A 27,178-nucleotide genomic window follows, 5' to 3' on the forward strand; every position below is an offset into this window, starting at 1 on the left:
TACTAAAAAGAAGTGTTTAAGCATCTAACAGAATTTTTAGCTACTTTGTTTCTAAATATTTTTTTGCCATTTGATTGCTTTGACTTAGTTTTAAAAAATAGTAAACGTAATTCCTGGAAGCCTACTATCTTGAGTTTAATAAAAAACAAAATATCCATAGCAAGTATTGCTTGTATGTATCATCCCTTTTCTATACCAGAGGAAACAACCACCATCACCTCACTGTGATTAATCTATTGCTTTAAGTGAACTTCTAGCAAAAGAACTTTAAAAGAGATTGAAATTCAGATCTACTAAGATTACTATTCCTCATTCTAGAATTTTTTGTGGCCACATCAGCAAAATGGTTTTTCTATGGCTAATTAATTAAGATATAGTTCTAACCATGTGAAAAACTGTATTATAATGATACCTGTTAAGAAGGGGTTCTACTCAACAGGTCTACCTAACATGTAAATAAGTATGACATAATAAGAACATTAGTGGTTTTATCCATATTCCTGTATCTATAATTCTATGTTAAATATCTCTCTCTTTTCTATCTGGTCAACTCAATCAAATTCATAGTTTTCATAAGCTCTGTCAAATAATTATATCTAATTTACAATTTATCTTTAATCAAACTTCTCTGTTTTCTTTCTTTCTTTGTTTTTTCTCCTCCGATGCTGGGGATTAAACCCAGGACCTCATGTATACTAGGCAAATGCTCTACACTGAGCTACATTCCCAGCTCTCCAACTGTTCTTCAAATACAACCCTCTGCATTATTATTACAAAAATCAGAACAGTCCCTGGCAGCAGGTCATTTAAAATAAAATGAAACAAAATAAAAGCAGTCTTTAAAGAATGAAATTTAAAGATCTGAGCTGGGTTTGAATTCTGGATCTTACATTTAAAAGTGGAATAAACTGGGGCAAGTTATTTGATGTCTCAGAACTTAAAGTTCTCATCTCTGAAAGGGCAAAAAATCATACACACTTTGGGGGTTTGTTGTAACAAATAAGTCCATTCAGCATTTGTGGAGTTCTGACCACACCAGACTCTAGGGATACAAATATGAGTTAGATATGGTCCCTGCACCCAGGGCACTCATAGTCAAAAAGGTAAACTACTAAACAAATTATTCCAAAATATGTATACTATATACACAAGTTACCACTGCAGCCCTCCATTTGTAGGGCTACAGAGGAATGAGTTGGTACTTCTCAGACTGACAATGCAGGGATAAGTACACCCCCAAAAAGACCAACTAAGGCACAAAAATAAGAAACAATTTAGTACAATCAGGAAATTATAAGAAATGCTAGTTACAAGGCAGAAAATGTGAAATATCTATTCTGGAAGATCAAGCTGGAAGTACAGATATTGACGAATTTCTAAACCAGTGGTTCTCAATCTTGGCTACATGTTACATTTGCTTCTTGGAAAGGTTTTTTTTAAAAAAAATACTAATGCCTCTAGTTCAGATTCTGGTTCATTCGATCTAGAGTAGATCCTAGGCATCAATGTCTTTCAAAGGGCCATTCATGTGATTCTAAGCTGTGGCCATGAATTGAAAATGACCTTTCTACACCAACCTAAGAAATGTACTCTTTATCCCGAAAGCAAAAGAACACGGATGTGAAGGTCTTTGTGGTAATAGTTCAACAAACAATAGTCCCTGTCTTTCACTACTTATGACAAAAAGTGTTTAACTTTGAAAACTGATGAAGTATTTGCTGAATTCCCAAATAGTTCTTGTAAGTAAAATGTATGTCCTTTTGAAAATTTACTACCTAAATTTTGTTGTTGAGTTCAATCAAAATAACAAAAATTGCAAAGTTGTGAGGGTTTAAAAGAAAAAGGGAGGGAGAAAAAGGGGAGTAAGAAAGCCAAAAAAAAAAAAAAAGAAAAAGGAATTCAATATGGTGGACTTCCCAGACAAGTTGAGAACCAATTGTTTCCAGAAACATCTTTACAAGCTCCTTGGCATATTGTTTCCCACAGAGGAGACTCTCAACATTCTTTTTTAAAAAATAAAAATGGAAGGAAAACAACAAAAGATTGGAATTTCCATGGTATTTTTAAAGAGCTACCCATGTAAATGTAAAGTGTGGGCAATTCCTATAGAACTACCATCTAATGTAACTTGCTCTACAACTCAAATTTCAGTTCTTGCTTTTGACTTTTTTTAATGCAAAATTTTTTGCAATTGGTGTAAACATAATCTATTGCTCTTATTTGGGGATGTACTATCCAAGAACAAAGATAATGTCATATACCTCTCAGTACATGGGAACCCCTAAGTGAAACCATATATACTACAAAAATTGGCCTTCCTTGGATAAAATGAGCTCTTGAGAGGCATTCCCTTAATTTTCCTTGCCAAGTTTCCAATTGGAAGGCACCAGTAACCCTGGACTCTGACTCCCTGCTGAGGTCCCTTCTCTCCAGTGGACCCTGCTTCAGTGAGCTAGAGGCAGAGACACTGTGCTAACACTGGCACCAGCTCCCATTTTCTCATCTCCATTCAGGAAGTTAGGCAGCCTCATTACCTATTAATGCTCCAGCTATCTTCTGATAAATCAGTCTCTCCATCATCTTGGCCATTAACTGCCCATTACTAGGCCTTCAATTTAAGACCTGAATAAGAAAATGCTTACTCACATAATCCTGAAAGTCAAAGCAGATCTTTAAGATACTTAGTAGCCTGAGAACAACACAATATGAAATCATATTGAGCTGTAATTAAATCTGAGTATAGGCAACCCCAACATTTGGATGCAACAAAACCCAGTAAACAAAATCCCTGAGACGAATCAATCCTGAAAAAATGATATCCTTCCTTAGTCCAGGAAAGGCCTGGGAGAAATGAGATTAGAGCTCTTCCCAGATCCACTCTTGGCTTAATATTTGGTTTAGAATGGAGTTATAAAAACTTTCTATGCTTCATCTTGTTGTTCCCATATATGAATAGAAAATAGTCACAATTACTGAATGCTGTGAGAAAAACACTTAAAAACTTTTGTTTACAGTAAAAAAAAAGCATATAAAAGCTTGTTGCAGAGAACCAAAGAATAATGTTCAAGAGAATAATATAAGTAGTGAAAGCTAAATAAAGAGAGGTAAAAGAGCAGAGGAGGAAAAATGATTAAGTGGTTAAGCTATCACACTTTCAAATGAATAACTAGTCAGCTTAGCACTAAATCATATAGTTTTAAAAGCAGACTTGGAAATAAGAGTTGTCCCTGTCATTTAGGTCATAATCTGACCAAGAGGCAACATCAAAAATCAGCCAAGTTCAAAGAGAAAAAGGAAGAACGATGAGATACTTTGCCCAGCTCTATTATGTCAATGGATTTTTCTTTGCTAGCTTGATTTCATCTTGCTTACAAATATCAAAGGGATCTGACAGTTAAGGCTCATTTCCACTAAGGCACCAGCTCTAAGTGTTTGCAGAAAGAAAAATTAGAAATATGACTGAACAAAATTCCATGATGAATAGCCAGCACATACAAATTCCACAGTATTTTCTTTGGGAAACAAATTCACATGAGGTTAGAAGGCTTTTGTTCTAGAGCTAATGAATAAACCACACAACTATAGAGGATTTTTTTGCTCATATATATACATATAACAAAACTGAAATAGGCCAGATTCCTTCTTTACTAAGAAAACACAATTGTTCAAGTTTTCTAAGAACATAGTCAAGAAATAATCTAAGTGAAATATTATAAGAGCAAAACTTCTGCTTAAGAGGAGGAAGATAAAGAGAGGAAGAAGAAAGAGAGAGATAAAGAAAGAAAGGAAATAAAGTGGGGGGAGGAAGATCCACAGTTTAAAACATAGTAAGAAACAGTTATAGCATAGTATGACATAAATATTCCTCTAAAATGTTTTAATTGGTGGGTTTCTACATACTGCCAGCTGGCTACCTCCAAGCTGCTTTAAAAGGTGATTCCCTGCCCTTCAAGTTACAGAAAAACTGGGACTCCATGTTTAAGAGAAAACAAAAATACCCAATAGGAAAATGTCGGGGCGGAGGGGGGAGTTGTTTGTTTGATTTGGTGGGAGTGTGGTTTGAATTCAGGGTTTTGTGCTTGCAAAGCAGGTATTCTATGACTTGAGTCACACCTCTAGTCTATTTTGGTCTGGTTATTTTGCAGATGGGGGTCTCTCAAACTATCTCCCCTAGCATTGAACCTCCATCCTCCCAATCTCAGCCTCCCAGGGATTATGGGTATGAGCACCAGCATGAGGCTAAATTTTTGTTATACTGCACTACATACACCTGCTGTATAGTATTTACTAGGATTCTACCTTCAAAAATATCTGAATCTAAAGACAATAAGTGATTATAATTTTCCAAACATGATACAAGGAAAACAGATAAGGTGGCAAAATAATGAAATTATTCTGTTTTGAAATGAAAGAGACCCTAGAAAGTAATTTTAATTTATACCTCTATTATATATTGAAGCAAGTCACCATTAGCTCATACCATAAAAAGATTAACCTTGTCACCTAATCTTTAGCAGTAAACATTTTTAATTCCAAATAATCTCTCAAAGCAGGAAATTCTAAGAAATTCTCTTAGTAACAGACACAGAAAAATTCCACAAATCAAGTCAAATTATCCATCGTACATTCCAATAATGCTTGTGCGTGTGCGAACATCTGTATACATTATGGTAGAGAAAGCTTGTAGCCAACTATAACTTAGAAGATAATTACTATTTGAAATAAGCAAATTTTGTAATCTAATGAGTTCAACTCTGAACAGTCAGAAATAAAAGGAATGACTGCTGCTCTAAATAAGGAAGACACAATACAGATCCTTACTGAAAGGTCTTCTAGACCTAAGATATGCTAACAGTGTCTAGTGACACAAAGTCAGAATCACATGCAAACTTCCCTTAGCTCTGAAATATGTCTTCATACAAGGAAAAAAACCCATCACCTTGGTGATTTCTAATTAGCAATATGACTTCATGTAGGAATATAAAAAGGGACCAAAACTGTTGGTTTCACCATTCTCTCCTTAACAGAAACAATTTCATATGAAAGGTTGATGGAATTTTACCCTCACAGAAACAGAGGGTACAAATAAAACCACAAGGAGCCATTACATTACCTCATTAAGACAGAGTGGTGGAGCTCTGGAGTCAATAGCTAGACTAGAGCCATGCACTTTCTTCACTTGGTCAGATGCTCAGCCACAACAAAACTGCACACACGTAGGGGCTTGGATACTGTTTACTGATTGTCCTACACGTGATCCAAGTCTCTATGCTATTGATGTGTTCTGATACAAAGCTGAATAAACTAAATTCTCTGTTGTCGCATCTACTGGAGCAAATTGGGGCAGTTTAATGAGAACTCTGTGTATGTGTCCTGCTGAGTTAAAGAAAGGATTCCTACAAGACATCTTGATTCTCTTTCAAAGGTAAAAGGCCAAGCACAGTCATTTTTTCTATGTTTTATGATGGCTTTTTACTTCTTGTTGCTCTGAGGCAAATGAATACTTTAAAGTACCATGGATGTCACTTTTCATTTAATTTAATAAATGATCCCCTAGGAGAATTTATTCACTTCTGAAAACTGTAAGTAGTTCCTCTGCAACTCTCCCCTGAATGGGTTTCTGGGAAGTTGCCTCCTAGCAAGGGTCCTGGTTCAAATGTTACCCAAAACAGCATCCTCAGCAAACTGCCATGAAGCTGTCCTCTTTGTCCTTCTCTGGCCTTCCTAGACTGTTCTACAATTTCAATTACAACCACCAAGCCTGAACCCCCTACAGTGTGCACTGAATTCCATTCCATGAGAGCCACAGCAGACTCTGAGGAAGATAAGGTCCCTGCCCAGATTTTTGTTGTCTGGAAAGGCATGCTGCTATTGCACATGATATTAATACAATCCAGTTTTTAAAACTGTTTTATCCAAAAGAGTTTTCCCTCCACTTCAAAAACTATGAAGAGTTATGTATGAAAATCTGCATATGACAGTCGTTAACACTCCAGATTCTACAGCCAAATTTCCAGTGTTCAAATCCTAGCTCTACCCCTTCCTAAACTGAATTATCCTAGGCAAGTTATTTAAGCTCTCTGTGACTTGGTTTCTGTATTTATGAAATGGCAACAACAGTACCAACTCGGAGTATTGCTGTGAAGACTGAATAGATATAAAATGCACAGAATGGTCTAGCTCCATAAATGTTAGGTATATTATTCTGAGCAGCAATAGTCTAAGCGTTTGTGAACAGAATTTCATGTTGAAATCAGGAGTCAGAATTGGTTTTTCTTTCCTTGACACGTCCAGAAGACAAGCTGTCCTCCATCCCTCTCTCTTAGAGGTCTATGCTTTTGAGCTATACCACCTTCCACTCTCACCCGAGACCAGATGCCGCTGTGTCCCAGTGCTTGGCCCCTTTTTGGACACAGAGCATGTGCTCACATATGAATTCAAACCAAGTGTGACAACTGTTATTTGACAATAATATGAAAAAATTTATCTTACAAATTGTAATTAATACTAAATAGGAAGAAGTCTCAAGATTTTAATAACATTTTTTCACAAAGTTAAATTACTGGTTACTTTGTTAGTTCTTTAGTAGTTATAAGCATTATCATTCTATTTATTCTCCTTAAAAACTTTTGGCATGTGCTCCTACATTAATTTTATTCAACCAACATTTGTTAGTGCATTTGGTAATCATCTGGGTAACATGACTTTAAAATATGCATAATCTATAGGACAGAGGGAAAAGCATGGAACATTTGAGTTTATGTTGGAATCTCCAAGAGTTATGTGATGTATCCTCCCCTCATTTATGAGGAAACAAACACCTACTCAAAACCATTTTGAAAAATAACTGTAAAACCTGTATTATAAGTTTTTGAACAGTTTCTCAAACTCTATCTGCAGTCTGTTTCAATGCTGAATCATCTTATTTTTCCTCTTAGATAGCTAACAAGACTCTGTCTTAATGCAATTTAGGCCTATCTCCTCCATTTGTGAAGCAGGATGTATTCAAAGTAGCTCAGAAATATGGCTCTCATTTTTTTTAGGCACAGTAGAAAATACGTGCTACTTTTTAAGTTTTATGGCACTTTAATACTAAACATGTCTACCAACACACAAAAATATTAACCTATAAAACCATGTATGGACTAAATATAAAATGTAAGTACACTGAAGAGCACAAAAATAATACTGTTTTGCAAAGAAGAATTCAAATGCATTATATTGTGAGACTGTGGGCAGAGGAGGGGAATGGATTAAATTCTGACATGACAGTGGTACTATTTGTGGTCTTCCTTGGTGAGATAATCCAATATTTTTAGATTACAGGATGAAACTGAAAGTGGTGCCAGAGACATAAATGATTCAAAATATTCCTACTCAATACTGTTTCCAATAAGACCTTCTACCATCAGTCGTCTTTGAAGTGGTCATAGGTGACAGACATGCTTTGGCCTTGATACTGGTTATTCTCTCTACCAGAAATTCTGTTCCTGAGATATCTGCATGGCTCATTCCCCACTTCCCAACATGACTGCTCCTTGGTCTAGTGGACCACTGTATTAAAAATATAACCTAAGCTTTGCGCAGTAGGAGTGTATCATAGCCAATGAGGTTTATCTGAGGCGCAATTATCGCTAATTGAAAAATATATATGTATAACCTAAGTGTTAGGGTTATTCTTCAATGATAGACTACTTGTCTAGCATATGCAAGGCCCTGAGTTCAATCTCTAGCACCATGAAAAGGAATTACAACCCATGACCTTATATCCTTCTACACTTCCAATCCCATTTCCATGATTTATTTTTTCTTTTTCACAGTACTTGGGGTTGAGGATTTAGCTCAGTGGAACAGCGCTTGCTTGGCAAGTGCAAGGCCCTGAGTTCGGTCCCCAGCACCGGAAAAAAAAAAAAAAGTAATATGGGAGGGAGACTGCCCCTAAATAACAGGGTGGGCCCATTAAAAACAAAAGCAAGCAAGGGGCGCCGGTGGCTCATATCTGTACTCCCAGCTACTCAGGAGGCAGAGATCAGGAGGATCGCAGTTGGAGGCCAGCCCAGGCAAAAAGCAAGACCCTATCTTAAAAAAAAGCAAGACCCAATACAGAGCTCAGCCGCCCTGGGGGCCAGCGTGAGCGCCCTGCAGCGCCTGGTGGAGCAGCTCAAGCTGGAGGCCAGCGGCGTGCAGCGCATCAAGGTCTCCCAGGCAGCTGCAGAGCTTCAGTAGTGCCTGCAAGGATGCCCTGCTGGTTGGTGTTCCAGCTGGAAGCAATCCCTTCCGGGACCACAGACCGTGTGCTCTACTCTGAAGACTGTAGGGAGGAAGTTCGGTGAGGAATGCCTTCAAGCACAAAGTGATGAATGACTGCCTCCAAGTTTCAAGAAAACACTTTTCTCTAGCCAAATGACTATTAGACATTTCACACTTTTTCTGTGGCCTGGTCCTATAGCCAACATTCTACAGAATTAATGGTTTTCTACTTAAATAAGGAAACAAAGTGAAGGAGTATAGTTTTAAATAATAATGGCCTAGTTCTTTTTGCTGAAGTGCTTTATATTAAGACAAAGAACCTTACTACCAAACATACCAAAATACACCTCTTTTATAAGTGATTTACTGGTGGTGTTAAACCTGAACTATCATGTATGTTTTATTTACTGGATGTTTACATTTTAGGAAGGAAAACATTTTTGTTTATTGAAAAATGAGTGTTTGTAACTTGTTCCTAAGATTTTTGTATTAATAATAAAAGTTGTTCTTTTCTCATGAATTTACAACTATTAAATGAGAACATGAAAAGCTAAAATTAGGGGGGAAGAATAGGCTTACTAATCAAATGATGTCTTGATTTTTTACATGAGAAGATTCTCATTTTTAAATTTTTAAATTAGACTCTCACTTGTTTTATTTTTAACGTTAAATAGGGGAGACGTTTCTTTGCAAACTTGTTTGAAAAAATGTTATGTTGTGTATTAGGTTGCCCAATCTTGTGTATGAAGCAGATTTGATCTTTTTTCCCCTAAGTTCCTGTACTTTATACTCATGGTTGTATCTTTAAACAACTACATTATTTTATATCTTTAAGGAATGTTTAAAACGTGACCTACATATAGAACATTGCAAATGGTTAAAAACAAAGTAATGTGAAAATGTTACAACCTAAAAGAATTCTTCATGTCACAAGTATTTTACTTGGATGATGTGCCTCTGATTTAATTTGGGACACTTTTAGGAGGATATTTTATTTGTGTTTGCAATAATCTTTGAAGAGCTTGGAAATAAACTTCTGTCTAATTCATCAAAAAAAAAATACCCAATACAAACACCAGTACTTATTATCTGTTAAAATACTATATAACTTAGCAATTACTATGTTTCTGTCCATCTGCTAGAACATGGGCCCTAGAAGAAAGAAATTTGGGGATATTTAATTTACTTAACTATCCCAAGAGTGCAGAACAGTGCCTACCATAATAGGCTCTCGATAAATATTTGTGGAGTGAACTAAAGGTATTTCATTTCACAAATAAAACCTCAGGAAATAATTCTAACACACACACACACACACACACACACACACACATACACTGCATTAGTGTTGGCCAAAACAGTTACTGACCCTTCTTAACCTGAAATATAAAAGAACCAATAGAAAAATTTTAATATCAGACCTGGCAAGTTTAAACTTCATAAGAAAAAGAACAAGAATCAAAGTCTATTAAATATTTGCCAATCCCTGAGTTCCCTCAATTATTCAGATAGAATGACAAAAAGGGAAATCAAGAATCTCTAGGTCTAGTGGAAACATGCTGCAGAGAAAAGGAACTATAAAAAGGCATGATTAATAGCTCAGACACAACTGAAATACCCAACTGCACAAGGGTCAGAAGGTACAGAGAAAAGTATAGCTATCCCTTTCATCAAGTGAAATGTGAGGACTAAAACTAACCCAGTGGCCTTATGGAGATGACAGTCTCACAAATACTACACACACACACACACACACACACACACACTACCCCACTACCAGTGCTATGAGCACTTGCCCTTTTTTTCTTACTGAACACTTTCTGCTATGAACATATGATGCGAAAATAAAAGCATATGGATTTCTTTCTAACTTAATTACTTCTTAAGAGAAATACCACAAACAATTAATTTTGGAATAACAGATTTTAGAAAGAACGTTTGTTGAAAACTGTTAGAAAATCAGGAACACATGGCCGATTGATTAAGTGTTAAAATATTTATTAAGTATGATAATCTACTGCAAGAAAATGGAAGTTCTTCCACTGAGCTAAAAAATTCCTCCAACACTTAGCCCAGAGTCATGTTAAGAAGCAGCTGATGAAGAAATTTAAGGTAATAACTAGTTTACAATAGTATCACCAACAATGCAATAATAAAAATTGGAGAGGTCAAACCCAAAGGTAAAAATGATGAATTGAGAATGCATGCAAGTTGTACTAAAAGCTATTTTTTTTTCTTTTATTATTCATATGTGCATACAAGGCTTGGGTCATTTCTCCCCCCTGCCCCCACCCCCTCCCTTACCACCCACTCCACCCCTCTCCCTCTCCCCTACCTCAATACCCAGCAGAAACTATTTTGCCCTTATTTCTAATTTTGTTGTAGAGAGAGTATAAGCAATAATAGGAAGGAACAAGGGTTTTTGCTGGTTGAGATAAGGATAGCTATACAGGGAGTTGACTCACATTGATTTCCTGAGCGTGTGTGTTACCTTCTAGGTTAATTCTTTTTGATCTAACCTTTTCTCTAGTTCCTGGTCCCCTTTTCCTATTGGCCTCATTGCTACTAAAAGCTATTATTAAAGCCACTGAAGAACCTATCCAAAGTACATTGTAAGCATATATGAAAATGTCACAATGAAACCCTCTGTACAACTATTATATGCTAATAAAAATGTTAAAAAATTAAAAAATTCACTCAATTGTACATTTTAAAAGGGTAAATTTTATAGTGAGTTATATCTCAACCTGTTACTTTTTAAATTTTACTTTAAAAAATTATAGGGATTGGGGCTAGAGCTCAGTTGGTAGAATGCTTGCCTAAGTCCTAAGGTTCAGTTCCCAGCACCGCAAAATAAAAAGAAAGGAAAAAGTCCACATTGAAAATCAGTATTGTTTGCATAAATATATTTCAAGTTCAAGGCAATGTAGGTTTTTCACAAAAGAGGAAAGGCTCTGAAATCACTTTGTGCACCATGTCCAGGAGTTTTTAGGAAATAAAATAGAAGAGAATAGAATAAAAAGTATTCTACTGTATATAGCAAGGATAAGTATTGTTTAATAACATAATAAGGATAAGTATTGTTTAATGACATAATATAAAAAAGAAAACATTATGCTAAATGAAAGAAGTTAGGTACGAAAGACCAGGGCATATACGATTCATTTACATGACATGTCTAGAATGGGCAAGTCTATAAACACAGAAAGTAGATTAGTGACAGCCTACAGGTGTTGCTGTTTTATCCCCTCTTTCTGAGGGGATAAAAATGTTTTAAAATTGATGGTGATGATGGCTGTACAACTGTTTTAAAAACTTTAAACTGTAAAATATTAGGTGAATTCTATGGTAAGCTAATTATCTCAATAAAGCTGTTAAAACATATGTATGCAAAATATGAATTATTTTGTCACCTAAAGTCATGAAAACTGTAAAGGAGGTTCATTTCTGAGGCACTGCTACTTCGCCTGTTAATGTGGGGCTCCTCCCCACCACAGATCCTTACTTTCTCTTCTGACCTGAGCCCTACTTTCAGATCCTTCATTCACACTATCATATAAATGCTTGAAATTACTTTCTCTAAAGTGACTATTCTCTAGTGGGTTTTTTTCAGATTTATACTAGCATGTGTAGATCTTTTAGAAGCACAGAGATTTCTTGGATTACCACACAGGTAGTTCCCTAAAAAATTTTAAAAACACAGACTATTTTATACCAGTTTATACTATTAATTAATATTATAAGTAAATTAGGCTAGGCATGGTGACACGTTTCTATAATTCTAGCACTTGGGAGACAGAGGAATGAGGACCAAAAGTTTGAGGTCAGCCTGAGCTATATATATAGTAAGACCCTATTTCCAAAAACCAAAAAAGAAAACAAATATAAATTACATAATTAATTAACATTTAATATATATTTTATTACACAGTACAATTTAGATCTTAAAAATATCAAACAGTAGGGTCAATTTATTAACTTCTATAATTAATTCATATTAAATAATACAAATATTTTATATCAACTTGTTGGTCCATAAAAGGAAGGTTAAAAATTAGAAAAAGGTAAGCAAAATTATTAGACAAGAATTATTTGGGACTTGCTACACAAAAAAATTAAAGATTTATTTAGTTCAAAAGCAGGGTTAGAAAAATTAAAGAACAGCTAGTGGAGTGGTTCAAGTGATTAGCTAGGCCCTGAGTTCAAAGCCCAGTACTAAAAAAAAAAAAAAAGCTGTGCTGGGATATAGCTCAATGGTAGAGCACCTTTTAGCATGAGTGAGACCTGCCTCAAAAAAACAAACAAAAAACTTAAAAATTTAGGAATAAATATTAGGGAGAAATTATCAGCTGAATATATTATATGAATTAAGATCCATCACAAATACTGTATGTCAGTCTCTCAGAAAATCTTTGTCTTATAGAAAATGCTGCTCCAGGCAGCAAATGATGAAGTCTGGTGAATAAAGTCATGAAGAAAGGTTAAATAGCTGGGATTTATTTTTGTTGAGCGAGATGGGGCTATAAACTGAAATGAATGATTTTGTCACAGTGATTAAAGTGGCCATAAGACAGCAAGGCAGCTTTACAGGGTGGAATGTCAGTATGCCAATCCCAGTCCAAGTTCTCCCCACTTTCTCTGTCCTTCTTTCCTGTTATTGCCATGGTCCTGCCTTTTCTATTAAGTCCTGCCTCAGATTCAAAGCAAGAGGGACAACTATTTCAATGCAGACACAGACTGTGCAGGGATCTCCAGAGAACCTGTATTCCTTGAGCCAGCAGGAATACATTTCAGGGAAGAAGAGGAAAGAGCTCAAAGATGAGGCATAAATGTGGGCAGAGAATGATGCTCCTTTCCACCCCATCCCATCAAAGGATCTGAATACCCATTACAAGGAAATACTGTAACTGTGGGAAATATCTCTAAAGTACATAAAATCAGTAAATACATGGTCAGAGAACTTTTTCTTTGAGCTTTTTCTGTCGTTGAGACAGAAAGTTGGAACACAAACAGACCATAAATATTTTCTGAGAACCCACTGTGGGTCAGGTGCAGTGCTAAGCAGGGAACAAAGAATGGTGAATATGAAGGATGAAGTCTGAGCCCGAGATTACAGTCTATCTCATGCGAACACCTTCTAATAACATCCAAGTTATCAGTACCCTGAGCCCCTCCCAGGACACACAAGTAGCATGCACAATTTTATGTCAAACCTATGAAGCAAGCGTTAGTACAAGCTGTGAAAGTGCCTTGTCCTTCCCTCACACTGAATGTGAATCCTGAAGCAACACGACCGGGAATCACTGTTCTGTAGCACGGATCACCCGGAAGACTGAGAAATGAGCAGACTCTGAGAGGTGAGGAGAGTGGATCAAGTGCTTAAAGATGGAATCCCGGGCAGTAAGAGCAATGAGAACTAGGAAAACAACGTGAGGAAGGAATGCACACTTCAACCCACATCCAATGAAGAGAATGAATGGGGGAGGGAGTAACTAAAAACGAATCAAAAAAAAAAAAAAAACCAAACAAACAAAAACTGAAAAAAGAAAACCATCCAAATTACAATTTAAAGCCAGATAGTAAAATGGAAAGCTTGTTGAACTATAACACATTTTCCAAATCCCAAAATAAGTTAAGTCCAGCAATGTGAAACAGGGACGGTTCCCAACGCTGAATGTAAATAACCTTCCTGAGACTTGTTTTTAGCCTAGTTGCTATGAGAAAAAGAGGCACTTGGCAGAAATAGAATGGGGAAAAAAAAATGACAAAATAAACCAAAGGTCATAGAACGAGAAGCTATGTTCACAACACAATGACAAATGGGAAGGGACCCCAGAATAGTGACAGAGCCTTACTGAGAGGTGAGGAAAGAGATGAAAAGTAAAGAAATAATTAACTAGGGAGAAACCTCATATACCAACAGGGAAATGGGAACATAAAAATAGAAGACAGCCCTCTACAAGTCATGGTACTAACAGTTTCATTCAGTCAATATTTACTTCTTGAGCACTTGTTATATACCAGGTTCTGTCAGCACTTAATGCTTGGAAAAAATAAAAATAAAGAGGAGGACCCAGGCCATATTCCATTTTTTCTGTACAATTAAAATAGAATATTTTTATCCCATCATCCTACAACTACAAACTTCAAGATTTTATAATCAGAACAATTAAACAACTCAAGTAGATTTCATATTAAGTATGTCAAATTAAAAATTAAGAGTACTTTTCCTTCATTAACTATGATTACATTGTCCATGCAAGATCATTATGAACTATAAGAACATCATTCCAAGCTTATCTTGAATATTAAATTAAACAAGAATTCTTAGTATCTCAGAACCAGTACTTTTCTCCATTTTACCCTATGGCATTCTGAGAATCAATAAAAATTGATTATAAAAAATTATTTTATACTGAGGCTTAAAATAATCTTATCTCTAGTCACTTACCCAACCAGAAATGTCTCTATCTTTGGTGACAGCAAATTTCCCCTACTTTCTTACCAATCAGTATCTGTCCAAATCAAAAGTACTTCAATGATGAAATAAGTTATAAAGAAAGCAATGTTCTACTATTTACAGCTAAACCAGCCATACAGGATCATAAAATTTGAGAATAATTTTTTCAGCCTAAATCAAAACTTCATCATCTTCAGTGATGTTTTAAGTTTTTGCCAAAGTCAAAAAAAAAACCCTTCCAAGGAAACATGACTTAATTATTTAGCATAATGGTAAATGTGAAAATGCATCTGGTAAAAAAAAAAAAAATTCCCATTGTTCTCATTAAATGTTGCCTGGTTCGTTTGGACCACATGTTACAGATTTTTAGAGAACCAAAAACTTCTGCATAAATTGGGAAATCCACCTTTAACTAAGGCCTCATTATGACCTAGGAGAGGCTCAGTGTCCCAAATGTGAACTACATAATCAGGTGAAGAGTGGGCCTCTTAAAGCCCTTGTTCCACAAACCTACAGACCTGTAAAGTGACCAAGAAGAAGAAAGAAGAGAAGGAAGGGAGAAGGAAGAGGAGGAAGGAGGAAGGAAGAAAAATTAAGGAGGGACCAAAGAAAGGGGAAAGAAAATGTAGTAGTGTTATGAGTATTATGTTTGATTTGCATTAAGTATATTGAAAATTATATAAAAAATATACTACGCTGTAAAACCTTTATGAAAATAATATTGTGTGCACTTGGAAGCCCTATGATGTAAACACATACCATGCTGTGCCTGATATGCAAATGAAGCAACCCTAAGCTGGCTCCAATAAACCACTCCTCTACAAATACTTAAACTCCACTGGCCACAAGACCATCGCCACTTGTTCCCAATTGACAACATGCATCATGCCCGTCAACAGCAGACCCAGACAGGTGGACAGGGACTTCCACAGGGCGGGTCGGATTCCCTGGGTGTCCTGGAAGCACATCCAGACTGAGAACTAGCCAGGACTAGTTCTAAGATCAGGTCGCAAGGTGGGCACAGCTTGGGGAAGGCTGGGGCGCTATCGGATGAGGTTGTAACTCCCTGCAATAAAGTGTGTGTATGAGCAACTTAGTTCCTGCCTAAGTTAATTCATTTAGCGCTTGATTGATGGTCAGCTTTGCACTGTCACCTGCTTTCAACAAGTAGGAAGAGGGAAGAGGAAGGAACAGGAAGAAGGAGCAAGAGGAGGAGGAGGAGTGGTTCTTCCCTCAGAATCAAACACTTAAAACCTTTGGAAAATTGAAAATAACCCCAGGAGCTATTAGTGTAAGTGTGGCTAAACCCAAGTTACCTTTTAAAAAACCTAGGACATAGCTGGGTGTGGTGGCACAAGTATGTTATGCCAGCACCTGGGAGGATCTCAAGTTCCAGGCCAGCCTGGGCTGCATGGTGAGAACCTGTCTCAAAAAAACAAACTAAGCCAAACCAAACAAAACACAAAAACCTAAGGCCTGAATCAAAAATAGAGTCAACCACCAAAACCTGAGATAAAAAGCTCAGAAAGTGCTTCAAACTCAGGTAGCTCTCTCTCTAGTTGAGCCAGGAGGTTTTCTCTCTGTATCTGATCTGTGACTTCCCTGAACCTCTCCCTTCACTCCCCTGGACACAAAGCCTGCTCCTGCCCATGTTCTGAAGATTGCAGGTCCCTCTTCAGCTTGATCCTTCTCCAGCCTACCCTAAATTAATAACCCCAGACCATGCATAACCTTGACTGCCATTCATGTCCACTGGGGAGCCACAGTATATTCTGAAGTCATTAAAACACACTAGAGAATTCAAGGAAATCTGAAGAACCAGCTTCTGTTGAGTAGCAGCAACTCTTACAGCATCTTGCTATTTCATCCAAGGAAAGAGAAACCCCTTAGAGAAAATCTTGAGCTATGACCAGGAATATCAAATTGTGTGTACAGCCATCCTCAACATCCTAATATCACCAGTGGAGGAAATGAAGGCAATTTCTCCCAACCAATCAAGTCTACTTAAAAGACAAACAGAAAAGAAAAAAATTAAGCTAGAGACAAAAGGTAGTGCCAAGTAGAATAAGGGCTCTAACAAAGAACCATCAACCAACAGTGCTACTGCCTTGGGGAGAAAATTTTAAAACCACTTGCAAAATGCAAGCTCTTGAGGCCTGCCTCCAGGAAAGCATCAACTTCTCATCTTCAAAGAGTTATCTAATGATCTTTACTTGGGACAAAAGTGAAAGTAAAGGGCAACTACTGCTAAGTGCTAAGATCCCCTGTTTCAAAATTAATTTTTAAAGAGGGCAAAAATGTTCATTCTGAAAATCTCTTCAGAACAAACAATGAACAGATTTGGGGTCAGGGTGAACGGGTAAGTTCTTCATTCCTTCTCTTTCCAGTTAGAACTGCTGATATTTCTGGGTCATGGTACAGCATTTTTTGATGGTACAGCATTTTTTAATTTTATTTTCAAAATCAAGTTACATATCATGGTTTGTCCAGGGGAAAATAAAACAGATGTCTATCTTAGAGGAATATAAACAATGAAATCAGAAGCAAAGGGCAGCTGGAAGTCTAAAATCATTTTTATGACAGGTATTTTTATTTTTTAAAATACAGCATGTTGAACTCTAATTATGTGTGAAATAATTTCAATTTAGCCAGGCAGGGTGCCTGTCAGGCCAAGGGTTTCTAAAGTAAATGGGGGCATTGTATATTTCAACATAAATAAGAAACTGTACACTTAAATAACTAGCAAAGTTTATTTAAGTATTATTTTATGTTGATTTTAACATTTTCTTTGAGAATCCTTTCCCCATTCCTACCACTGTATTAGCTATATGACCTTGAGCAGGTTAATTAGGTCAATTAACTGAGACTTAAAAAGCTTCAGTTTCCTCTTCAATAAAATGGGTATCACCTCTAATCATGCCTGTAATAACACCTATAATCCTAGCTACTTGCATACTTGGGAGGCAGAGATTGAGAAGATCATGATTCTAGGCCAGCCCAAGCAAAAAGGTTTCGAGACCCCCATCACCAAACCCAATGGCTGGGTATGCTGGCACAATGTCTGTCACCCCACTAAATGGGAAGGATCACAGTCCAGGCCAACCTGGGCATAAAGTGAGATCTTATCTCAGAAATAACCAACACATCCAGGAGCCAGTGGCTCACGCCGCCTAGCTACTCGGGAGACTGAGATTGAGAGAATCGCAGCCATCCCCAGCAAATAGTTTGCGAGACCCCATTTCCAAAATTACCAGAGCAAAATGAACTGGAGGCGTGGCTCAAGCAATAGAGCACCTGCTTTGCAAGCATTAAGACCTGAATTCAAACCCCAGTCGTAGCAAAAAAAGAAAGAAAAATAAATAACCAATACAAAAAGGGTTGGTAAAGTGGCTCAAGTGGTAAAGCACCTAGCTAGCAAGCTTGAGGCCCTGAGTTCAACTACCAGTACTGCAAAAAATAAAACTATCTCTCTTATAATGACAAATAATGAATGTAAATCACTCAGCACAGTGCCTTGTACATGATAAATGTTCAAAAAATATGATTATTATTTTCAACTCTTTCAATGTTTTCTTTCTAGTGCTTTTATTACTAGAGTACACACATCCAACTTCATGTTCACAGAAACTGTTATCTTGGTTGTCTCATGTATCTCTTTTACTTGACCAACTTGACATGTGAGATTATCAAGCTACAAGTATATGAAAACCCTAAACATATTTTATACCTTTCTTTTGATAAAGGATAAGTGAATATGGATCCCTGTTTTACATTTAATGTTTGTTTATGAAACTTTGACCACAAAAGAGTATATATAATTTTGATATTGCCTGAATTCTAAAAATTTTGATTAAGAATGAAAAAGTATAACAATAAGTGCATATATCCATAAACAAACAGAACATATGTCCTTTAAGACGTGTTTTCACCTTTTAAATGTAAAATATTTCTATATAGTCTATTTTCAAGATAGTAAAAATAAAGAATTCTGCTGTGTTCTGTGAGCTTCCTCACTACTGCATCACCTGAAATATATATTGCAAGAAATACATACTTCCAATGAGATAAATGTAAGAAATTATTTTTTTTATGGCACTGGGGTTTGAACTCAGGGTCTAGGCACTCTGCCATTGAGCTACTCCATCAGCCTATTTCTGTGTTGGGTATTTTTAGAGATAGGGTCTTGTGAACTATTTTCCTGGGCTGGCTTCAAACCATGATCCTCCTGATCTCTGTGTTCTTAGTAGCAAGGATTACTGGACACCAGTGTCCAGCTAATATACGAAATCTTGATCTCCATGCCAAAGACATCTTAAATGTCAGTAGCTTCCTATCATTAGACAGGTCAAGCATACAACCAGTGCCCTGGAGCTGAAATAAGTACTTGAGTTCAAATACACTCTCAGCTTTGTGATTTTATAGATGGCAAATTATTACCTATCATATATGATTTTTGTAAGGATGGGGATGAGCCAATGTACATCAAGCACTAAGAAGACTATATGAAACACAAAAAGTAATCACACAAATTACCACATGGTAAATATTTAAGTATATAACATAATGTAATGCTAATATAAATATTTTTCTGCTTTCCTGATTTCCTTTTCCTTGTTTCTTCTCACCACTGCCCTCAAAGTTTCTTCTTTTCCTCTTCTCGTCCTCCTCCGCACAAATTTTTATGAGCATTTGCTTTCCCTTTTGGGCTTATCTATGAGGCTTAATGATAAAAATGGCTCCATCTTAGCCTCATTGGAGCTCTTAAATAATACTGACTTTACAGATTCCTTTCTCAATATGTACTGAGAAAAAAGTGAGTCTCTTTCCAGGTACTTATAAAAAGTGTTCTTATTGTTAAAAATGATAAAAGAATATTTGCCATTCTTTATAATATGAGGAAGCAAATAAAACCAGGAATAATTATCAACCCATTAGTTCTTACAGTTATTCACGGTTTTCCACGGGTAGCTGTAAAAAAGTGATGAAAGACCGGTTCCTTTTGTACACAGTACAATTATTAGGTAGAATTTCAAAGATTATACAGATGCTACATAAAATATGCATATACATATATATATATATATATATATATATATATATACAAAAAAACTGGGATCTCATAGAGTAGAAACAGTAATTCCTAAATTAGGCTAGATAACTTAAAAGGTTTGTTTGGTCTAGGACTCTATGAATACATATAGTTATATAAATTTATATAAAGACTTAAAGGAAATGCTGTTAATTTGATTTTTACTTTCTTTAAACTATTAACTGTAAAATAAAGTTGACAGGGTAACAAGAATGCACTAGGAAACGTCTCCTTCCCATTTATAGCAGTATAACAAAGTTTTGATTGATAGCAAAACTTTATCAATATTGAGCTACTTAAACAAATGCATATTTAAAAAAAAAAGATGTCTGTGCTATCCTTGCAAAATACCTCCAAAGCTATAATTCCTAGGAGCCCTTTACTGCCAGGGAAGCTGTACTGCAGATAATTTACCACTGAGCTGACTCAGTGCTCACAAATGAAACAGCACCATTTTAAGTACAATTCATCTGTGCAAAGGCAGGCATATGTATAAATACATTTTTTAAGAAACAGAGCTCATCTTCTGCTTGCCATCTTGCTACTATCTTGCATTTTCCCGCTCATTATCGGTTATCAAAACTAAGGTAATTTGTAAATCTATATCCTTGACACCTGACTGATGCCTTGAGGAGCTACACTTTCTAGAGGATGAGATAGAAGCCCTTGGAGTCAAGGGCTTCTGACAAAAAAAAAAAAGAGAGAGAAAAATCCTGCTATCTATAAAGAATTAAAATCTCTAAATGTGAAACAAATGATTAAAAATTTATGAGGTGGCCACACAACAAAATAAACCAAATAACCTCTATTTGATACCACAGTAAACTTGTGATGCTCAGCTAGTTAAGAAAAAATAAAATATCATTAAGATGCTTTTCTAAAAAATAACAAATAGGACTATCAATATCCAACCATTCAGTCAGACTCAGAAAAAATAAATCTTATCTTTTTACCTGCAAACATGCAATTCATTCAGTACTAGTCATTTCAAGGCAGAAGAAAAAGACAGAATATTTTGAAGGTTCTAGTGTATTTTCCAAGCCTACAATTACTTCAAACTAAGTAGACAACCTTGAGTACAGGTAGGTTACCCATAATCAGGTATGAGTACTTGACTATCATTTCTAGGATTTACTGGCATAATCAGCTTTCTGCATGGGCTGATCATCCCACTTGGGATAAACATTAAGTATGTGTTGAAGTAACTAACCATACAGCAAAGAAATTTTTTACAATATGGACTCATCGACAAAATCACTATTTCACACCAAATTGTTAGCATTTAAAAAGAATAAAAATGAAATTTCTTATAAAACAAAAATTTTTTATGTTCCCATTTAGAAATGAAAACTGAAACAAGAACACATTAATAATAAAATTAGGGATCTTTTACCATCACAGTTTAAGGGCATTATGAGCCCTTAAGTAATACATGGCTGATTACATCACCCTTGGTCAATTTCTTGATTCTATCGATGAGAAGTCCTGGACTAAGTTAAATGACCTAAAAGGTCTCTTCTCTCTGGGACTACTCAATTCCACTTAGTTATATAAATTTGAATAATTTGTAATTTACTTCTGGGAATGTGTAAAACTCAGGTAATTAGGGCATCATTTTGCATTCCAATGATGTCATAAAGTTTCTAATTAGTACTCAAGCAGTCTGAGAGAGTTAATGTAATTTAACAGGCTCCTCGTATGCTTGCTACCCGCCCAACACTGTTCTAAGTGCTTTATAAATATTAACTCATAAGCAGCATTTTCAGTGTATTTAGGAACTAAGTTCTTATAAAGTGCAATCATGAACAACCACATTTGCTCATTTTTTTTTTGACAATACTGGAATTTGAACTCAGGGCCTTGAGGTTGCTAGGCAGATGTTCTATCACTTGAGCCACACCCACAGCCCATTTCTCACTCTTTCAAATTAAAAGTATTCATTTCTAACAATTAGTATCTCCCCATAGAGCTTGGATCTAGTCAGCTAATTCTCTTTACTGAAATCCTTGGATAACCTTTAGGACAAAGTCCAAACTCCTCATTTTGGAAACTGCTGCTCCAGCTATTCCCTGCTTTCCTCTTTTGTCTCACTGGTCACTTAAATCTTTTTTTTTTTTTTTTGGGTGGTACTGGGATTTGAACTCAGGGTCTCATGCTTGCCAGGCAGGCAACCTACCATTTGAGCCACTCCATCAGCCCAGTTACTTAAACCTTAACTATTTGCAGTAAATATATGTCCTGACTTCCACATGCTTATGTACTTGCTGTCCTTTGGTCCCTTTAAGGAGGCCAATTCATAACTCACACACCAAACAGCCCATCCTGCTCATCTTCAATAAGTGCTGGCCCTTCTCTGCTTTTGCAGCTGTCTGTGATCACCTCCAGAAAATCATTGCTTATTCACTCATTCTTCCCACTTCCCACTTGCCTTTGAACTGCTTAAAGGATAAAAACTGTCTTTCATCTGTAAATCCCTATGGACTTGCATAAAAATTGCTACATAACAGGAGCTCAAGTAAATAAATGCCTTTAAATAAATGAGTATATTATAAGCTTTGTGAGTTCACAGAAAAAGCCATCCTGATTTTATTTCTGAAATACAAGGGGAATTGCTAAAGTATCTATGGGTAACTAAAATCCTGTGTAAGTTTCTATCTATTTAATTACCAAAGAAATAACAAGGGACATATAAAATCAACTGTTTTCTAATCCAATGACAGCTCTCAGGAAACCAGAAATGCCAGATGGGTAAGAAAATTCCTTAGTTTCCTAACTGTTGGCCTCTGGCAACTAGGTCTTTGCAATTCTAATTTCCAGCAGCAGTTTAAGGAGGGTTGTAAACTACAAAGGGTCCCCAGGCGATACACACATGAGGATATAGTGTGTGTAACTTACTATGTGACAGACACTGGGATAATGTCTTGTAATAATTACTTTAATGACAACATAGTAGCACTACTTCCACTTCTGACTTGAATTAATAATCTACTAATATTATGCAGCCTAAATTCTACCAATTCATTCACACCTCACCAAAAGCTGGAGTTATTCTTGGCAATTGTGAAGTTTATTGCTGTAGGAAGTAGAAGCTGCATGTCCCCAAGACATCTTCTTCCCCAAGAGGAAAGGCCTATGAATCAAAAAACTGCAGAACAGTGAGAAAAGAAGAACTGGCCTGTTTTTCAAAAGTGGGTCTTTCACCAGCACAGACAAGGTACTGGGGACAACAATGTCAGCATGAGGCAGAGACTCCAACAGTTCCTAGGCTCAATCCTGTGGTTTTCTTTTTCTGCATCTCTACTTCCTTCTGTCCTTTTCCTCTCAGAAAGTCTCTGTGATTTTGCTGGCTATATCAGCAAAAACCAGACTATGAGAAACTCTATAGGATGGACCTCATGTCCTCAATGAATAAACTGCAAGGAAAAAAAAATGAAAACAAAGAAGTGGTGGGAGGAAACCATACATTAGAGAGACTTAAACAAATAAACTATTTGCAGTTTGTAGGCATTATTTGAGTCCTGGCTCAAATAAACTTAAATATATATATATATATTCACATATAAGATATTTATGAGACAACTGGAGTTTTTCTGAAAAGGCTGATTAGTTGATAGTATTAAAGAGTTATTCTTATTTTTTAAATATGATAATATCAGGGTTACATTTTTTAAAGAATCCTTACTTTTCAGAAGTATATTAATGAAATTTGTTATGAGTGAAATTATATGATTCACTTCAAAACAGTACAGGAAGGGGAAGAAAGTAGGAAGGTTGTAGACAAACAAAATTGGCCATGACTTGCTAATTACTGAAGCTGGGGGTTCACTATATCATTTTGTCTACTTTTGTGTGTGTTTGAATTTTTTAAAAGGTTGAATGGGCCTGAGAATATTCCTCCACAGAAATAATCCTAATTAATTGAAAAATAAGACAAGGAAACTGTGTTCCCTACTTCTTCAGTTTTTCAATGGAGATAAGTCAAAATGGAAAAGGAAAATAGGCAGTTACCAAACATTAATTCAAATAATAGAATCCTTCATTAAAAGCTTGGCATATTAGGTGTTCTACAATAATCTAACTTTGATTATTACAAAATTAAGCCCTTAATTTCCTTCCTTATGTCAACAAAATTTTAACAGAACCAAATATTTGGATAATAATATAGATTTAAATATTTTTCTATTTTTACATATTTTACACATGTGGATAAGCTGGTATAACATCACTCAGATATATTTTAAAATATTGGTGATATGTTTGAGCATGTGAAAATGTTCAGTTTGTCTTTGCTTCAGTAAAGTTTACAAAAATTTTCAACTACATGAACTTAATGTGTACTTACAAGTGGATGAACTGCTTGACAGGTTTTACAAAAAATATTTGCTAAAACTATCCAGCAAGTTCAAAATAATTTTCAAACATATCTGTGGATGTGTTACTGATCTAAATACAGGTACAATAAGCCGGTTTTTTAAAACATGTTTTATAAGCGGTCAGTAAACAATATAGCCCTAACTACATCGAGAAGCCTGCTACCCAGAGAAGAAAGCGGAAGGGATTTCTTCCTCTTTTGTGGAAGGTAGAGGTGAATAGGAAGACTCATTACTAGTGTCCACAAATCTGAGTAAGCAGAAAATTGTTAAGTTTTTATTTTTACAGTTTAGGTGTCTTAGGAATGTCTAGCCACTTTCCCCTCCTTTTTTCCTACAGTACCAATCGTGAGTTGTAAAGTCCTCTCTTTCAAGATTAAAACAACAGTGATGATGCAAACCCTGCTCAAATAGAATCTCCTTCCCTAAGTGTGGTTTTGCCTTGGCTAAGGTGAGAGGGTCGGCCCCTTCGCCCTTTGGCTCAGGTTACCTCCGCGAGAGCCTGCCCGCACAAACTCCCCTGGAGCAAAGCCCTAGGTCTGTGTTTCTCTTGCTTCTTTTTGCACAGGGAGCACCATGCATGATTCGCATTAGGGCTGCGCTCATTTCACCCAAGACATCGCGTCTCCAGGGCAACCAGAGCAAATGTGAGGTCGCGGTGGGGGGCTGGGGGCTGGGGGCTGGGGAAGGCGGGCCGCTCCGCGGACCCCTCCCACCCGGCGGACGCTGCCCATCGCGCGCCTCTCACCTGCCTGCTGCCGGGGTCGCCCCGCACCCGCGTGTTGAGCTCGTCGTGGCCAGTTTCGTCCTCGCCGCCAGAGCGGTAAATGAGGCGCAGTGGCACGGTGCTCTGGCGCTCCAGGAAGCGGTTTTCGTGCCCCCTCTCCAGCTCGGCCAGTGAAGCGTCTCCTTCCAGGCGAGGGGGGGGTGGGGGGGTAGGAGGGAGTGGAGAGAAAAGGCAAAAATAATGACCGTGAGCCACACTCCTCCATCCTGCGGTGCTACCTCTCCCCCTCAGAAATTCCACCGCCTCCTCCCTCCCGGACCCCATCTGGGAAGGACGTAGAAACACCAGCTGGAAACCTTGCACCAGCTCATCTGAGAGCATCCAGCATCGGGGCCCAGAAACAAGCACCCCTTTCCCATTCTCCCCATTCTCGTTCTTCAGAAGAAAAACAGGCATTGACCCAAGCCTCTGGTGCATCCGCGAGCCTCCACACGAGTGGGGCTCCTCTTTTCATCATCCTTCCAAATTGAAAAAAAAAAAAAATCTCCCCGCGCACTTGGAAAATGGGGCTGCTCCTCTCCGATGCTCCCCGGGATCTCCAAATATTCCCGGGAAATGGTATGTCCCGAAGCCTCAGAGGGTGGCGAACTTACCTGTCCGTTCGCAGCGCGCCAGGGGGCAGGTCCCCAGGACGCAGAGCAGTAAGAAGGGCACGGACGCAGCCGCCGCCGCCTGCATGGTGCTGCTGTCAGCCCGCCGCACCCGCCCGCCCGCCCGAGGCGCTCAGCTGCTCATGCCGGGGCAGCGGGGTCCGGCTCCCGCGCTCCGAGCCCCCTCGGCTGCCTTTCGCCACCCCCTCTCAGCCCGGGCCGATGCTGCAGCGGCCTCGGAGCTGCAGCCTCCACCGCGGCACTGCCTCAGTGCTGCATTGTGCTCCGCGGGCGCTGGTGCTGGCGGGGGCCGTGAGCGAGTGCTGCATTGGGCGGTTGGCTGTAGCTAAGTGGTTTCTAGCGCCTCCCACCTCATCCTCCCGCAAAGGCTCGGGCGGGCGACGAGCGCTCGGCAGGGAACGAGCGTTCGGTGCACTCGCCCCCCGCGCACCCGCGCGCGCAGGAGAGTCAGCTGGGAAATGTAGTTCTCTCTCTCCGCCTCCTGCGCGTAGCCACCACCGCGCGGTCCTCTACACCCCGTAGACAAGAGGGAGGAAAAGTGTGCAGGAGGAAGCCTGGCAGGCTGTCTGGCAGCAGAGATAACTCACTGCGCGGTTGCAGCCGCAGGTAGTCAGTCGTCCACGTCGTCCGCCAAGAACTGTCATGTTTCCCCCCAGTTAGTAGTTGCTTAAGTTATTATCAGGGAACGATTTTCTGACTACCCTAAGTCAATCGTTCAACAAATGGAGATTGGGGACCTTCTATGTGCGCTCAGAGTTGAGTAAGAAGTCTGACTTTTTGCTTATTGGACTGTTTCTTTAGGGAGAAAAAAAAATACAGTGTGGAAAATGTCCTGATAATACCTGAAGGAAGGGCCTTAACTCAGCCCAGGCGAGTCAGGGAAAATCTCCTGGACAAGGTCTAGGCAGGCCCTTGAAGTATATGATTTAGCCCAACTCTCCAGAACGTGTTTGTTCTTTCTATAATATCCGCTTGCTGCAAGGCTGTATTTGAAAACCAGACCTAAGGAACTGAGTATTTCTCAGGCTACTTATTCTGTTTTCCCCTAATTCAAAATGTTAGAAATCCACGAGGATAAAATAGTAATACAACAATTATTATCTTAATTAACTTTACTGTTTTTCGAAGTTCACATATACTGGCATTTTATCCTTAGGTCAACAATTTGATGAGAAAAGTAAATTCAGGATTAGAGCTGCACCTTCCAAATACTGAAGCCACTAGCCATATGGGGGCTACTTAAATTTTAATAAAATTAAAAATTCAGTTTCTTAGTCACACTGACCACATTTCAGGTGGTGAACAACCTGTAGCTCGTGGCTACTGTATGGGACAGCAAAAATATAAAGCAGTCCCACCTTTGCAGAAAGTTTTACTAGACAGTTGGATTCCAGAATTTAAACAACTTGTACTGAAGTCCAATGCCATGGCTAGTCATAAAGTAAACCCAGACCTGGATCTCCTGCTTGCGGATCTGAGCCTTTTCCCATAACATCTCCTTGGTGAAACATCTGTCTGTGTAACCTTCACCTTGATCCTGGTTCTGGTCCTGTAGAGCAAACAAAAGAATCTTTCACATGATGGTCTTTGGCGATGCTTTCCCACTTCCAT

The 27,178-nt window shown here is 37.8% G+C and overlaps 2 protein-coding genes, 1 non-coding gene and 1 pseudogene across 16 annotated transcripts in view; 2 read left to right on the top strand and 2 right to left on the bottom strand.

The window, feature by feature from the left end:
* The window catches only part of Adam22 (ADAM metallopeptidase domain 22), a 217,409-nt gene extending 191,694 nt beyond the window's left edge, over window positions 1-25,715 (bottom strand). For all 13 annotated transcript variants that reach the window (XM_074064821.1, XM_074064820.1, XM_074064818.1 and 10 more), the window contains exons 1-2: window positions 25,550-25,715; window positions 24,918-25,078 (exon numbers count right to left, since the gene is read on the bottom strand). In XM_074064821.1, the coding sequence (XP_073920922.1) occupies window positions 24,918-25,078; window positions 25,550-25,634 (246 nt within the window). In that variant the 5' untranslated portion in view covers window positions 25,635-25,715. The remainder of the gene's footprint in view (window positions 1-24,917; window positions 25,079-25,549) is intronic.
* Window positions 1,068-9,295, top strand: LOC109701326 (guanine nucleotide-binding protein G(I)/G(S)/G(O) subunit gamma-10 pseudogene; annotated as a pseudogene).
* LOC141420957 (U4 spliceosomal RNA) lies at window positions 7,576-7,710 on the top strand. The gene has a single exon (XR_012445670.1). It is a non-coding gene; the product is annotated as a U4 spliceosomal RNA (small nuclear RNA).
* Window positions 25,716-26,046: 331 nt separating the features above from the next.
* The window catches only part of Dbf4 (DBF4-CDC7 kinase regulatory subunit), a 61,742-nt gene continuing 60,610 nt past the window's right edge, over window positions 26,047-27,178 (bottom strand). Inside the window, exon 12 of one of the 2 annotated variants that reach the window (XM_074064824.1) lies at window positions 26,047-27,116. In XM_074064824.1, the coding sequence (XP_073920925.1) occupies window positions 27,002-27,116 (115 nt within the window). In that variant the 3' untranslated portion in view covers window positions 26,047-27,001. The remainder of the gene's footprint in view (window positions 27,117-27,178) is intronic. The other variant, XR_012445166.1, reaches the window with a different exon arrangement.

Source organism: Castor canadensis, chromosome 2 (genome assembly GCF_047511655.1).
Source record: "Castor canadensis chromosome 2, mCasCan1.hap1v2, whole genome shotgun sequence".
Lineage (NCBI taxonomy): Eukaryota > Metazoa > Chordata > Mammalia > Rodentia > Castoridae > Castor > Castor canadensis.